The sequence below is a fragment of the Sminthopsis crassicaudata genome, chromosome 2 (assembly GCF_048593235.1).
Source record: "Sminthopsis crassicaudata isolate SCR6 chromosome 2, ASM4859323v1, whole genome shotgun sequence".
Classification (NCBI taxonomy): domain Eukaryota; kingdom Metazoa; phylum Chordata; class Mammalia; order Dasyuromorphia; family Dasyuridae; genus Sminthopsis; species Sminthopsis crassicaudata.
This window is the reverse complement of record NC_133618.1, coordinates 457251227-457266677: the sequence shown is the minus strand read 5'-3', so window position 1 is coordinate 457266677 and position 15451 is coordinate 457251227. Positions and strand designations below refer to the sequence as shown.

At 36.2% G+C, this 15451-nt stretch overlaps 1 protein-coding gene across 1 annotated transcript in view; it reads left to right on the top strand.

The window, feature by feature from the left end:
- The window catches only part of ASTN2 (astrotactin 2), a 1161487-nt gene that overhangs the window by 355974 nt on the left and 790062 nt on the right, over nt 1-15451 (top strand). Inside the window, 1 exon segment of the mRNA XM_074292901.1 lies at nt 3039-3188. Coding sequence (XP_074149002.1) covers nt 3039-3188 — 150 coding nt within the window.

Below are 15451 nucleotides of genomic sequence, written 5' to 3'. Positions count from 1 at the left end.
TTGGGCATAAGAAAAACTTCCTAATAATCATAGTTATCCCAAAGTAGAAAGGTCTGTCTCAGCAGGTAAAGGGAGGTCGGGTCCCTGCAGGCTTTCAAGCAGTTCCAGGATGATGAGTTGTCAGATATTCTACAGCGGATTCTTTATCTGCCTGGGTTGTACTAAATGACCTTTAATGTTCCTTCTGGGTCTAAGAAGCTGTGATTTCTAAGCTGTCCTTCAAAATCTAGCTTTCATGGCACCTCCTCCAGGAAGATGTCTTGGTCTTGTTAAGCCCAAACCTTACCCACTTCCTCTCTCACTTAAATCCAATTTGCTTTCATGTCATGTTATCACCTCCCTGATATCATAGTCATCTTCCAGAATGAAGGACAAACAATAACAATCTCCCCCCACAAAAAAACAAACAAACAACCCAACAACTAAGATCACATAAGCTACCTCTCTTAACGAACTTTCACATTTAAACTGGCGTTTTAATTATTTACATATGTGCTGTATCTCCCATTCCAGAAGATGAGTTGGTATTTGACAGTGCGATATAGTAAAAAAAAAAAAAAAAAAAAAATCCTAGATTAGCCGGGGGATCTGTACTTAACTCTGATGGTGTTTCTTATGAGCTATGTGAATCAGAACAAGCCACTAACTTTCTCCAGAGCTCAGCTCATTTATAACAAGAGGGGATATAACTAATTTATATCTGATGTACCTTTCCAGTTTTGAATACATTCTTCTTAAGGAAAGGAACTTTTCCTTAGTCCTTTTTTGTAACTTTTTCCCCCATTCCCCACAAGGTCTAGCAGAAAGTCCTTTTACAGCATAACCATTCAGTAAATATTTATTGAAGGAATGACTGTATTCATTCACGAGGAAATTCAGTTAAGATTTTTTGCATCCAGAAGTCCTCTATTCAATGCAAGTATGCTACCTTAGAGTGACAATACACAAAAGCAGTAATATTTGCTAAGTTTTCAGGGTGAAATAGTGGGCCATATTAGTTACCTGTCATGGAGCACTAGGATGGAACCCTGAGAAAACAAAATATACAAGCTTCTTTTGATAGGAAAAAGAAAAGTTAAGAATATCCAGGGCAGGTTTAGGGGGGAGAGGTCTGGGAAACTCTGGAAAGGTAGGAATAGTGTGAGAAACATATTCGGTAGAGATGTGGCCCTCTCTTCCATAGGAAATATTTTGCCTAGGGCCATCTCAGGACATAAAGAAAATACGGTTCTTCTAATTATTTGTTGTATAATCTTGATCTGTTTTTTTTTTCCCCCCTCTATGTTTTATGCTTAGAGGTTTCAGGGAATTGACCTTCAGAATTCCTCAAGATATTGGTGATCCGATATTTTGGCATGAAAGGTCGTCTATAAGATTTGTGTTCAGTACCTTGTGGTCATTTGTGAATTACACACTACACCTTAGTCCTGGACATCAAGGAGTTAAAGCAGGCTGAATAAGGAAAGTAGGGAAGAAGGAAATAGAGGGAGAAGGAAGGAAGAAGAAATAATACATCCAGCCTGTTAATTTGCATTACCAATTCTGCTCTCCTCTTTAGCAAATACAGCTTTTCCCAACAGACAGGGTCTCAGGGATGCTGCCCTGAACCTCTTGCATATTGTCAGAAATGTGTGTCTGCTCAGCCGCTTCTGCCTCCTGAGTATCAGTCTGTCCTATAGACGCATCTGCCTGAGCCGATAAGCATGCCCTGGAATGGAGCTTCTTAGAAACTGGCATTTCTAAGACATTTCAGGTGTATTATCTATAGGGCTGGTGAAACCCCTTCAAAGAAACAGGCATCATTAACATGTCCAGCCGTCTCAAGGCATTGGACAGTATATAACTCTGGGGTATGGTATTTGAGAGTGAAACTACTGAGCCTGCAGAGGGGAGGGAGAAGAGGAAAGAGAACCAGCTAGTTCTAATTATTTCCAAGAAGAGCTTCTCTTAGGAAGTCTAACAAAATTGGTTCTCGGCCATTTGTTCATTTATTTTTTCCTCTCTTTTTGTCTGTCTCTCTGAATTTGTCTCTCTTTCTCTGTCTCTCTTTTTCTCTACCTATTTTTCATATCTAGATTCCTTTCAATGCCCCATTGGGCTCTTTCCTTTTGTTTTATTTAATTCTTTCCATTCTTGTCTGCCTTTCCAAACTTTTGCTTCTTTCATAGGTCCTCTTCAGTTCCCTCCCATTTTAAAACTTCCTTGTAGCCTAACTCTATTGATACCAATCCAGAGTAGGAGAAAAAATGATGGTAAAATAATCATTTATTTATTTTATTTATTTTAATGCCAACCTTATTTTACTATGCTGGTGCAATCATTTGGTTAGAGCATGATAGTAATGAAGCTAAGGTTTGGGGTTTTATCTTCAGTGAATTGTGCAGAGTTTGTATTCCTTGCTGATTTCTGTTTGCTTTATGCTTTAGGATATTGTGCTCCAAACTCCCTTATAATTCTAGGATTCCATTATTCAAAGGGTCTCCTCCAGCTTGAACATCCCATTGTTCCAAAATTCTTCCGGTTTTAACATGCCATTGTTCCAAAATCTCTTTGGACTCTGACATGCCATTGTTCCAAGGTTCCTTCCAGCTCTAACATTGTTCCAAAATCCTCCCAGTTCTAACATGTCTTTGTTCTTTCAACTCCAACATTCCATTGTTTTAAGATCTCTTCCAGCTCTAAAACTGTTTCAAGGTTTCTTCCAGCTCTAGCATTCTATTGTTGCAAGATCTTCTTCAACTCTAAAATCCCATTGTTTCAAAATCCTTTCAGCTTTATCATTCTGTTCTTCCAAGATCTTGTCCAACTCTGACACTCCATTGTTTCAAGGTTTCTTCCAGCTCTAGAATTCCATTGTTCCAAGTTCCTTCTTTCTCAAAGTGTTTTAATGATAACTGCATTGTGGTTATTAGGATATTATGATATGATCATGATTTAACTATGATTGGGTAAGTGAGGGGGGGGATCTAGGGATGACAGCTTATATCATTTTGGGTGTCCACTCCACCTTAACATTGGCCCCATTGCCCACCCTATAGCTGCTGAGGTGACTCAGGAAACCGTGGAATCCCTGATGCAGAAGTTCAAGGAGAGTTTCCGCACCAATACACCTATCGAGATCGGCCAGCTCCAGCCAGCTCTCCGTAATGCATCAGCAGGAAGACGCAAGCGAAGGAGCAAGTCCAGAGGTAGGCCCTCTAGAATTCAATTATACCATTTTTTTCTCTGACCAGAAAAGTCAAAGGGAATGGCATTAGCTCCCTTACAGCTATATAATTGATGCCATTGGGACTAGTTTAATCCAAACAAAGGATTTAGTATGGCAAAACAGAGATGTGTCCCCCAAACATGTCCTAAAATAAATATTTCTACATAAATCCATAGAGACTTTTTTTTACTAGTCAGAGGGAAAATGCTATTAAAGATCTTGATTTAATAAATATTGGAAAGAAAAACTAAACAATCAAACAATAAAAAGATAACTTGCTATTTTTTTTCAATATATTGCTCTTCTTATTTGTAGCTTTCATCTGCCTAGCTTCCTTTTCTTATGCTTAGAGGTATTCAGAAACATGATTACCATCTACTACTAGCCATATACATCTAAGGGATGTTAGCTGTCAGTAATCTTTTGTTGAGTCTCAGTTTCTTCTTCTATGAAATTAAATTAGATCAGATGAGCTTTATTATTGTCCCTTTCAACTCTGCAGCTGATCATTTTGATATTTGATTAGTTTTAGTTGACACTGGGAAATACTGGTACAGCAGAAAATAAAAGCAGATTTTAGATCCTGATGTATCCTTGAAAGTATATTTGATTTGGGTGATATCATTGAAACTCTCTGAAGTTTGGTCCTTCAGAGGTAAAACCAAAACCTGAATTTGAGATCAGGCAGAAAAACATAAGTGGCTATAGAAACTGGAATCACAGAGTCTTAACTTTTATCCTGCATTCATCTTTCTTATTTCTATTGCCTTATATTACATTAATCCTCTATATAAGTTCTTCTCTCTTTTAGCTTCTTCCTCTCATTGCCTCTCCTTATTCCTCATCATTTTCCCATAAATAAATATGTATGTGTGTGTAAAATTCCATGCTAAATTCTGCTTCTGCTTTAGCTGTTCCCATAACATATCCATTTCTCCATGTCCCCAAATTCTATCCCTCTTTTAAGACCCATCACAGAAGCTATCTTATTCATTAAAAGTACCTTGACATCACAGCCTGTATCGACATTCTCTCTTCTGAATTCCATGAATATTTATATTTTGGAGAATTTTAATAATGTTTTTGTTATTATTTTAACTTCCTGAAATAATTCTATAGTTATTTCATGAATCTAAGTCTTAGTTATCTGTCTCTATCTTCACCTTGCCTAGAACCATGCTGAATGCAAATCATTTGGTTCTAGATATGATCTTTTGTGATATGAATTGAAAACTAACATGTCTAAAGGAGGTGAAACAGAATACTTTAAATCCATACTATAACTAGATTGGTTGAAAGAATTTAAAACAATTTACTTGAAGAAGAGAAGATTAAGGAAATAACATATTAGATTTCTTTAAGTATTTGAAATATGTGTTCTATTCATATTAGCTTAGGAAGGCAGAAATAAGAGTGGTGAAAAAATAGAGAAAGGTTTCAGGTTCCATTTGTGTCTAAAGATAGCCATCTCTAAGGCAGGGAAGTGGAGTAGGGGTAAAAGAGAAAAAGAAGATATATGATCACTTTATTATATATTTAAAAGGAAAAGCACGTTGAACATAATAGATTTTCAGTTTGATGTACAATCATCTTTTTATTATACTATGTTAAGGAAATGCTTGCTTTATTCCATAAATTAAAAATAAAGTGAATGAGAAGATCAGAAGCAAAAAATTGAATAAAATAAAATTTTTATCTTGTTAATAAAAAAAAAAAGAAAAAAGAATTTACAAAAATTAAGTATATTCTAAGATGAAATGATCTACCTTAGGAAACAGTAAATTTTGTATCACCAAAGTCTTCAAGTCAGATGGGCACTTGTCAGGGATACTGGAGTGTATATTCCTCGTTAGCCATGGATTACACTAAATGGCCTTGGAGATCCCTATTAAACAGAGATTCCATTATTGTATCAGGTGTGGGTTGATATAGCTTACTCTCAGCCTAGGTTAGTTTGTTTGTCTGCCTTCTTTTTACTTTCCTTTTAGAGATTTGACTGATTTTCTGAGGCTGGGGTTAAGTGACTAGAGTAGGGGGTAGTGAATAGAGAGCTGTGGAAATCCCCAAAGATGTGAGTTCAAATTTTGCTTCAGATATAAATGGCCTATATGATGCTGGGCAAATTAACTCTCTAAGCCTATAAGTTGCAGAAAAACAATCAAGATACTTTAGAAGAAAGTGTTACCTCTCACTAGGAACTACTTACAATAAAATTACAAGTCTGGACCAAAAAACAACCAATCCATCCAACTCAACTCAACAGATAGATTTACTCATCTACTAATTCAATAAACTGTACTAGTGTTGGAGATACAACACTAATCACACAGCTAGGAAGTGTTAAGTGTCTGAGACCAGATTTGAACTTTGATCCTCCTGAATTCAGAGCTGGTGCTCTATCCCCTACGCCACTTAGCTGTCCCCGGTTTGACTGATTTTCATAGAGCAGTCTATCCTTCCTAATTTGAGGGGCAAGAAATTCAAATTACAAAACATTTTCAGAGCTATGCAATTTATTTTTATAAGACCCAAATGATAACCGTTATTAGCTAGTCAAGATGTTCTAGTTAGATATTATTTAGGAGCTATTTTACTAAATAGATAAGAATCAGTTTCAGTTAGCATATTAATTGTCCTTCAATGAGATGCTTCAAAAATACTGTAGGTTGATCTAGAACATTTAGTCCTTTTGAAATTATGTTGACAGAATAAATTTACTGCACACATTCTTTTCCTGTAGCCCTTTTATACAATACTGCTTTTCACACATGCTATAATCCACCCAAAGGGACTTTCTTTCTGCAAAAGGACACTCTATTTCCCATCTCCATGCCTTTGTACTTCGATAATTTCTGAAATCAACTTTTAAACACCTCACAACTTAGAAGATCTAGTTACTGTCTTTCAATGTCAATTAGTGCCACTTCCTTTATGAAGTCGTTCCTATCTCCCAAACTTGTTGCTAATGTTTTCCCTCTTAAAATTTTCCATATATACATATATATATATATATATATATATATATATACACTTACACACATACATACACACACACATATATATATATTTATTATATGTAACATTGAATATATATATACACACATATACATTTATAAAGTTATATAAATACATATCCTTTACTTCCATTTAGAAGCTATGCTCCTGGAAGGTGGGAACTATTTATTTTTATTTATCTTTTTATCCCCAGAATCTTAGCACAATGCCTAGCACAGAGTAGGAAATTAATAAATAAATACCTCTTAACTGATTGATAAGAGGCTGAAGAAGTGGAGATAATCTTTAACCCAATCATTGTCTCAGTTCTTACAAATTTTGAATTCCTAGAGTCCATACTACTAAAGGGCTTTACTGTCTTTTAGATAGATAATCCTTGCTCCTCAAAGCCGCCCTGATAACAGTTGGCCTTTTGGCCTGGTTCAGAGGGAGCACCTGGCATGGCTGTGGTTCATTAATCTCTGTCCTTCCCCAGACGAGGTGCCCAGTGATTTCTAGCAGATGGAGATGGCAGTACAGAGACAATAGGGCTGAGTTTAGAGCATCATTAAAATCATGTCCATCGGTTTCATCCTGCCTTGCCTCCTGTGTAGAAAGCACAGTTGATATTAAAGAGCATAATATATTCATTTAGCTCTAAAGGAGAAGGAATAGAAATAATTAAATGTCATCTCCAAAGCAGTTGTCCAGGGATGACTGAACAAAAAGAAATGTTTCATTTGAAACAGAAGAAATTTGGGATGGATGGAAAATGTATCTTCTTTACCATTTAGAGGATTAAATCATAGAACAGGGAGAGCATAGAAACTTTACCACAAAAAAAAAAAACCTTTAAGAACCATTATATCTATCAATATGAAGAATTTATGAAGTGCCTATTATTTGTTAGGTGCTGTGTGAGGCACTGGCAATATAAGTACAAATAATAACATAATATCTACTTATAAGGACCATACATTCTAATAGAAGAGACGATAAATGCATATGTAAATATATACAGCATAAATAGAAAATGGGCAGCTAGGTGGTACAGTGGTTAGAGTCTTGGGCTAGGACTTGAGTTCAAATTCGGTCTCAGACTTTACTAGCATAGGACTCTGGACAAATTACTTAACCCTGTTTGCCTTAGTAATTCATCTGTAAAGTGAACTGAATAAAGAGTTGGCAAGTCATTCCAATATCTCTGCTTAGAAAATCCCAAATGGGGTAAAAGAGGGTCAAACATAACTGAAAAAATGACTAAATACAGACATGTAAATAAAAAGTGAAAAAGTTCAAAGCAAATTGGGAGGCACAAGGCTAGCCTTTGGAGCATCATGCAAGAGATAATGATCGAGTTAAAGGGAGAGGCAATCTTCAAGGCAGAGGGAAATATAGAGTATATTCAAGGTATTGGATGTGATCAGTACAAAATTACAGAGACAGTGGCATGTGTGAGGAACAAAAGTCATGTTAGCTATACCAAAGGGTGTGAGAGGAAAAGTAATGTTCAATAAGACTGAAAAGATAGGTTAAGACAAGGATGCATATATAGAAGTTAGCTTTTGTAAGTAGGGCTACCTTTTTGTCAGGAACTGAGGGAAAGAAGGAGAGAACAAGATATCCAGAGAATTTTAGATAAAGAAGTAAGATGTCTAAACATTTTTGTGGGTTTGGAAACCCATCTACCCAAAGGATGCAAACAGAATGAAACAAACAATGATAAAGTGGAAGGAACACTAGGTTTAAAGCCAGAGTATATGGGTTTCATTCTTGTGCCTGCTCTACAAAATGCATTCTTTTCCATCTATATCCTTCTATCTCTATGAGGCTATGATCTCCTATTCTTTTCTGATGATCATTTGTCAACAACTGAGAGCCTTAGGATATCATCAGTAGAGATCATTAGGCACTAGGTATTCACTTATTAGGAATGGTATAGTGTCCAAATTACTTGGGACAAGCAATAATTTTGATAGAGTTCTATTTTGTGATGATTGTGGTCATATTTAGGTGTTTCTGCTAATGCTAGTATGATTTTTACCAAATGAAAACAGGTTGAGATAAGCTCTCCATACTTATTTGTCTCTCCATTAGTTGATTGCTCTACTTTATGCTCTGCAAATGTTTCATATTGTTTTGATTTTTAGTACTTAATTTTTTTGTTGTTTTTGGAGAATGGATATTTTTATGCAGAAGTTATAACTTTTAATAAGAAAAGTTCAGTGATCCTTAGAGATATTATGTTGATCTTGGAATGGGAAAGTCAGCATTTCAAGGATAATTCAAATCCAGTGAAAAAATATCCTTTACACTTGAGCACAAAAGAAAATGAACTGGAAAATGCAAAAACAGGGGCACAAACAGACAAACTATTGCTGTAAAATTCTCAAAAAACTATCATCTTTAGAAGCACAAGGCATCCCGTGGTGGTGCTGGCCTAGTGCTTCTCAAATTTGAAAAAATGAAAGGAAGACCAGTTTTTAAAAAAAAAAACCTAAATAAGTAACAAAACTCATTATTAATGTGAAAAACAATTTTTGTGACAGAAAATATATACAATAAGACTACCACTAAGAATATGAGATATTTGAAAATTATAATTTTTATTAATGAAACTCATTTCTCATTCAAAACTATATCAAAATTATTGTTAGAAAAAGTCCAGTTCAATTTATAAGATTCATCATCCTCTAAAACATCATCATTAAGCCATAAAAATTCAAAATCTTCCCCAGTATATTTAGGGTCTTTTTTACTTTAAATAAATATGAAAGCTTTGTCCCTTTTAGATAAATAATAAGTTATATTAAATATTTTCATCAAAAGAGACCAAGAAGAATTTCTTAGAAATAGCTCTTTCAACATTCAGAAATTTCCAAACGGAGGCATAATACAGCAAGCTATTAATGTGTCATGTCACAAATCACCAAAAAGTTAAGGAATTTATCCAAAAGGTGGAGACAAACATGCCTCTGTCCTGGAAACTCACTGGATTTAAACCCTATTGGAAATTAATGAACAAAAACCAAAGCCAGACTTAGAAAAATGAATGGTTTTTGAAATTTACACTTAGTTTCTAATGTGGTATAGTTTCATACTAAAAAAACTTAAAGCATACATTCAAAAAACCTCCACATTCAGTGTCAAACTATGTAAAACAAATGACTACAGAAAAATAAGGACATATTGCATAGCATATTTTTTTAAAGATGCAAATTTTAAGCTTTTATGTCAGTTTAATTATTTCATCTTGTCCCAAGCAATTTTCATAGCACCGTACATGTCTGCTTTTATTGAGTAGTTTATTTACTCCTGGGAGTATTAACATAGTACCATGAACAAGAAATTGCTGATGAACATACTCTGGGACTAAACTGGGGATTTACATCAGATTTAAGTGCCAAACTCTTCTGGGGTTTGTGTGTGGAGGACATTTATCCAATTTCCCAAGGACCAAGCATCTCCAGCCCCCATACTGAGTCAGGTGCCAAGCTGCACCAGGCTTACTCCATGGCTATTTGATTTCCATTTCCCTGATAACAACTGCCCACCCAGAAACAGAAACATAGTTTGGGCCGTTTACCCATGGAACATGTTCATTTATTTATAAGTCTGAAACCTAATCTCTTATTCTGGGTGTGTTTCCTTTGTGTTAGGTTTTCCTTTTATTACAGCTCAAGCCATAAATTATTCACTTAGCTTGAAGACAATATTCAGAGTCATTAATGGTTTTAAATTATTTGGCTTATTTGGCTATGACTGTGCTTAAATATTGAACAGCCAGTTACCAGAAAGAGATGCTTTCCTAAGATAGTGGACCATGCTATAAGATAGCCTGTAGACCGCCTTTACTTTCCCCTTTAGCAGCTGCTACCTAGGTCTATGATAAGTCCCTTATGTAGTGAGGGCCTCCCCAGAGCTCTGTCATGAAAAGCATACCTATATCAGAACTTTGAGGAGACCCAATTCAGGGGCAAGAGAAAGAGGGACAGGCTAGGGAGTTGAGATCTGGGTTCTAGTCCTGACTGCCACTGACCCCCTTTTATGATTTTAGGTAAGTCATTTTACCTCTGTAAAATGATGACATCAGACTTGATCATCTCTACTGCTCTGACTAGTTCTGAAATTCTGACTTCTGAATTCAGAGTCCTTCTAATCATCTGCCACTACCACAAAAAAAGGTAGTGAAGATTTTATGAAGTCATAAAGATTTCAAATTAATTTTTACACATTTTCTTCCATTTGACACAGTGTAACATAGGCATATTTCAATTTACAGATGGGAAAACTGAGGTTTAAAGAGGTAGAATGCCTTCTCCAATGCCATAGAACTGGAATTGAGGCATACAAAGTATTATTACATCAGGCAGCATTTCTTGGATTTCATCTTATATTTACAGCAGGAAAGTGACCTTCATGCTGACCCAACTCACCTAATTTCCAACTCAACCAAGGAGCATTAATTAACTATCTTCTCTGTGCTTGACATTGAGGGTACAAAGAGAAAAATGAAATACCTCCTGCCTTCAAGGAGTTTGCATTCTTTTGGGAAAAATAACATGGAAGTGAGCAGCAATGTTGCATTATAGCTAAAAAGTAAATGCAGAAGTGCTAAAATACATTAGGAGAGGAGTTCCCCGAGCCAAAGAAAATTATGCTATGGTCCAAAATAAAACTAAGCATGATGATATATAAATAAACAAACAAATAAATATATAAGTACATATACAAGTGTGTATATGTATGTATTTATCTATATTATTATATATACATACATACCCATACACCCACACCCACACCCACACCCACACACACCCACACACACACACACACACACACACACGTCTGTGTGGGTGTGTGGGTGTGTGGGTGTGTATGTATATAGCAGCTGGGGGAATCAGGAAAGGCCTTAGGTAGAAATAGCACCTGATTCAAACTTTAAATGTGTGTGTGTGTATATATATAAGAGAGAGAGAGAGAGAAAGAGAGAGAGAGAGACAGAGAGAGAGATGGAGAGAGAAAAAGAGAGAGAGAGAGAGAGAGAGAGAGAGAGGAGAGAGAGAGAGAGAGAGAGAGGAGAGGAGAGATGGAGAGAGAAAGAGAGAGAGAGAGAAAGAGAGAGAGAGAGAGAGAGAGAGAGAGAGAGAGAGAGAGAGAGAGAGAGAGAGAGAGAGAGAGAGAGAGAGGGAGAGAGAGAGAGAGAGAGAGAGGAGAGAGAGAGGAGAGAGAGAGAGAGAGAGAGAGAGAGAGAGAGAGAGAGAGAGAGAGAGAGAGAGAGAGAGAGAGAGAGAAAGATGGAGAGAGAGAGGCGCATCTGGAGGAATCAGGAAAGGCCTTAGGTAGAAAATAGCACCTGATTCCAACATTGAAGGAAAGTAGGAATTCTAAAAGCTGAAATGCAGAATGTAAGCCTGCAGAATTGTACAAAGATATAGAGAAGGGGTGGGATGGGAGTGTGTAATGGTGGTATTGTCATCCCTTAACATATAAAACAATTGAGAACTAAAAGATTTAAACCTCTTGTCTAAGGTCAAACATAGAGCAAGCACTATAGATGGAATTTGAACCCAAACTTCTCATGGCAAATCTAAAGTTCTTTCCCTGGTACAACACTTCTTTTTCCCAGCCAGAGAGGAACCATGTGGGGACCCCTATATGCTAGCTGTCCTTCCTGATCTTCTCCTTCCTGGCAGAGGAGGACTGATTTGGAAGCGGAGCACACAGCTGCCTTGACATAAATCTTCCCTGACATGTCTCTCAGAAAACTTGCTTTCTTAAAGTGTCTTTCTCCTTCAGGGCAGTTTGGCATGTGTGCCTGAAATATGCCCGAGTTTTCTCATTCAATCCTGTCTGGTCTGCCCAGGCAAAGCAAGTTCCTAAAAGCCTGTGGCTATGTTTTTTTTGCAGAGGTCTCTTCTACCCAGTTTCAAGCAAATACTAGAGGGAGGTTATAAGGCTATTCTGTCTATCAACTCCGTTGAAGTGTTTGCAGTTCCAAGTTTTTCCATCTGGAACATGGTAGTGGGAAACCACTTGTTTTTGACAAACCTCACTTCGTCACTAATCTGGGGAAAGTCATTTCCCTATTTTGGGTCTTAGTTTTATTAAATTATAAAAATAAAGTATTGGGTATCTTGGAAAGCAGCAGCACTTCTGCAGTAACAACAACAACCCCAAACTCTTAAGGAATTAGAATTTTAGAACTGAAAGAGTATCTACTTGTCTTACAAAGTTTTTATTAGGATCAGAGCTTGGAAATAACCTTAGAAATAATCTAGCCCTAGAATCATAGCTTAGCCAAGTTGTAAGGGATCTTAGAGGTCCCTTAGAGTTCAAATCCTTTTTCATCAAGGAAGAAACTAAGTCCTATGGGGACTGATGGCAGGGTCAATTTGCAAAATCAAAGTCGGGTTTGAATCCAGGACATTGGACTCTAAATCCAGTATATACTCATAGCTACACTGTTCTGCCTTATTCCCAACATTTATTTTGTTTGCCTCTTTTTCAAAAGAACCAGTGTCAGGAGCTCCCATGAGAAAAAACATTTAATGACCACCTTCTGTGAAACTCCTAATCCTACATCATTACTTTGGGTCATGGAAGATTTGGTGACTTGCCTACCAACAATATGATATTGGGCATCAGACACAGGATTTAAACTGATGTTTTGTTTTGTTTTTTTTTCACTTAATAGTATTTTATTCCCCCTGTCAAAATTACATGTAAGGATAGTTTTCAACTTTCATTTTTGTAACATTTTGGTTCTAAAGTTTTCTCCCTCCTTTCCTTCTTTTCCCCTTCTCTAAGATAGAAAGCAGTCTGATATAGGTTATACATATACAATCATTTTAAACATATTTCCATATTAGTTGCGTTGTAAAATAACAATCAAAACAAAGGGGAAAACCATTAAAAAAAAGAAGAAGAAAAAAATAAGAACAGTATACTTCAATCTGCATTTAGCATCCATAATTCTTTCTCCCAGATGTGGATAACATTTTTTGTTATGAGTCTTTTGAAATTGTCTTGCATCACTGCATTATTGAGAAGACTGAGACAATTATAGCTGTTCATCAGATAAGTTCCTGTTACTGTGTTACAATGTTTTTCTGGTTCCACTTACTTTGTCCAGTATCAGTTCATGTAAACCATTCCAGATGAAATGTTGGTCTTGCTTATTTTTCAGGCCCTTGATTACAACTTTGGTGCTGTGGTATGTTTGTGTGTGTATGCCATAAATACATGTATGTATATATATATATATATATATATATATATATATATATGTTTGTGTGTGTGCATATACATATTTGTACATGTATTATGGTATATACACATACCACATGCAGTGAACCATATTGTAATAGATTATATTTATACTATATTTATTATTATACTATATATATATTTATATCTACTATATTTATAAATTCATTATGTATATATATATTATGCTATATATTTTATAAATTCATTATAAATACACATATTTAATGGATCTATAGAGGGTATATAATTTTATCAAATTCATACAAAGTGATAGCAATAAAGCTGAGATGAGAACCTAGGTTTCTCTATTCAGTGATCCTTCTATATTTGAGAAATTCCTTTGAAAAAGACAAAAACAAAAGCACTGTACAAGTATGTTCTTATTAGGAGATCAGGGAGATAGTCCTAGATATTCTGTTCCTTTCTTCCATCAAAAGGAGAATTCATTTGTAGGTGTCTGGCCTCTGTTTCACAATGATCAGTAAACACCGGTGGTCCTGAACATGCCGCAGTGAACAGGGAACGATAAGAAGAGGGTAGAAAAGAAACTGCCTCATATGTGGCAGTAATAGCCACATATTAGAGCATAATATTAGAGCGTAATAACCCTGCTTGATGGCACTGCTCCTGCTGACACTCTGCCCCAAGTCCTTAATTGGATTATTAAAACTGGAGGAAACTTTATAGACAATCTCTTCCACGCTCTTATTTAATCAAGGAGGAAGCAAAAGCTCAGAGAAAGGAAATGATTGTCAAAGGCGCCAACTGGTTCACTGGTAGAAGAAGCTAGATTCAAATGCCAAGGCCTAGTCCTGGGTCTGGACCCAGCTCAGACATTGAAGTCCTATATCTATGTGTGGTCCTAACAATTTCCCTTTAGCCGCTGCTCTTATTCAACCTGACCATTGTCTACCTACATCTATGTTATTAGATACTCCCTTTCACCTACCTCCACCCCTCCCTACCCACATATAGCACACTTTGATTCCTAGTCTTGGTCATTCTAGGTCACCTTTGCCCTGATGTTGCAACATATACATACATATATAATATATCATCCTCCCTATGGCCTTCTGGCCAAAACAATCCAGGAATTGCATTCTTCTTGCTTTTACACAAGTCTTCCTTCAGACATAGACTTCTGAGAGGTCATCTTGCGAAGAGATTTAAATGTCAAATAAAGGAGTGTATATAGGAATCCATTGTAGTTTATTGAATAAGTCAATGACCTAAGTGTTGCTTTTGCAGAAAGAGCAACATTACCCTTCCCCTGTCAAAATCCCAAAACAATGACAACAAAAACCTTTCATTTCTGAATCTTCTGATTTGTATTTAATTTTACTCTGCAATTATGACTAAGAATATGGTATCTATGGAAATGAGATCATGAGCTTTTGTACACTAAAAAAAATTCTAGTCTTTAAATTGGGAAATTTTACTTTGATGCACCAAGTTTAGCTGTCCCACTAGCATGTTAGAAATGGGAATGCAGTGGGACATTAAGGTTAAATGATGATATCACAACTTACTATGTTTGCATTTTACATTCCAATCGAAAATACAAGCCCTTTGCCTCATTAATCCTTTGCAGTCTAACTCTCCACATCCCCTCCTTTACCTACCCCTACTGAATTATCCTTTGGGGACATATTCATATCCTTTTTAACAGCCGCTTGACAGTTCCGCTGATGGAGTTTGTATCCAACTTTGTTACTGGTTAGTGACAACTCGCCCTGACGGATCTGTGCCCATAATTATTTTCTTGCAGTTCAATTTAATTAATGCTTAACCTCATCAGGATCCTGCAGCTGGAGAGCTTTCTCTGCAGAAACTGCTAACAGCAAAAGGATTTCCTTCTTAGTCAAAAGAGACTCCAAAGGGCTTTGCAGAGCCTACATTGTTTTGTGTGTATGTGCATGCATATGTGTGTGTGTGTGTGTGTGTGTGTGTGTGTGTGTGTGTGTGTGTTTTAAATGA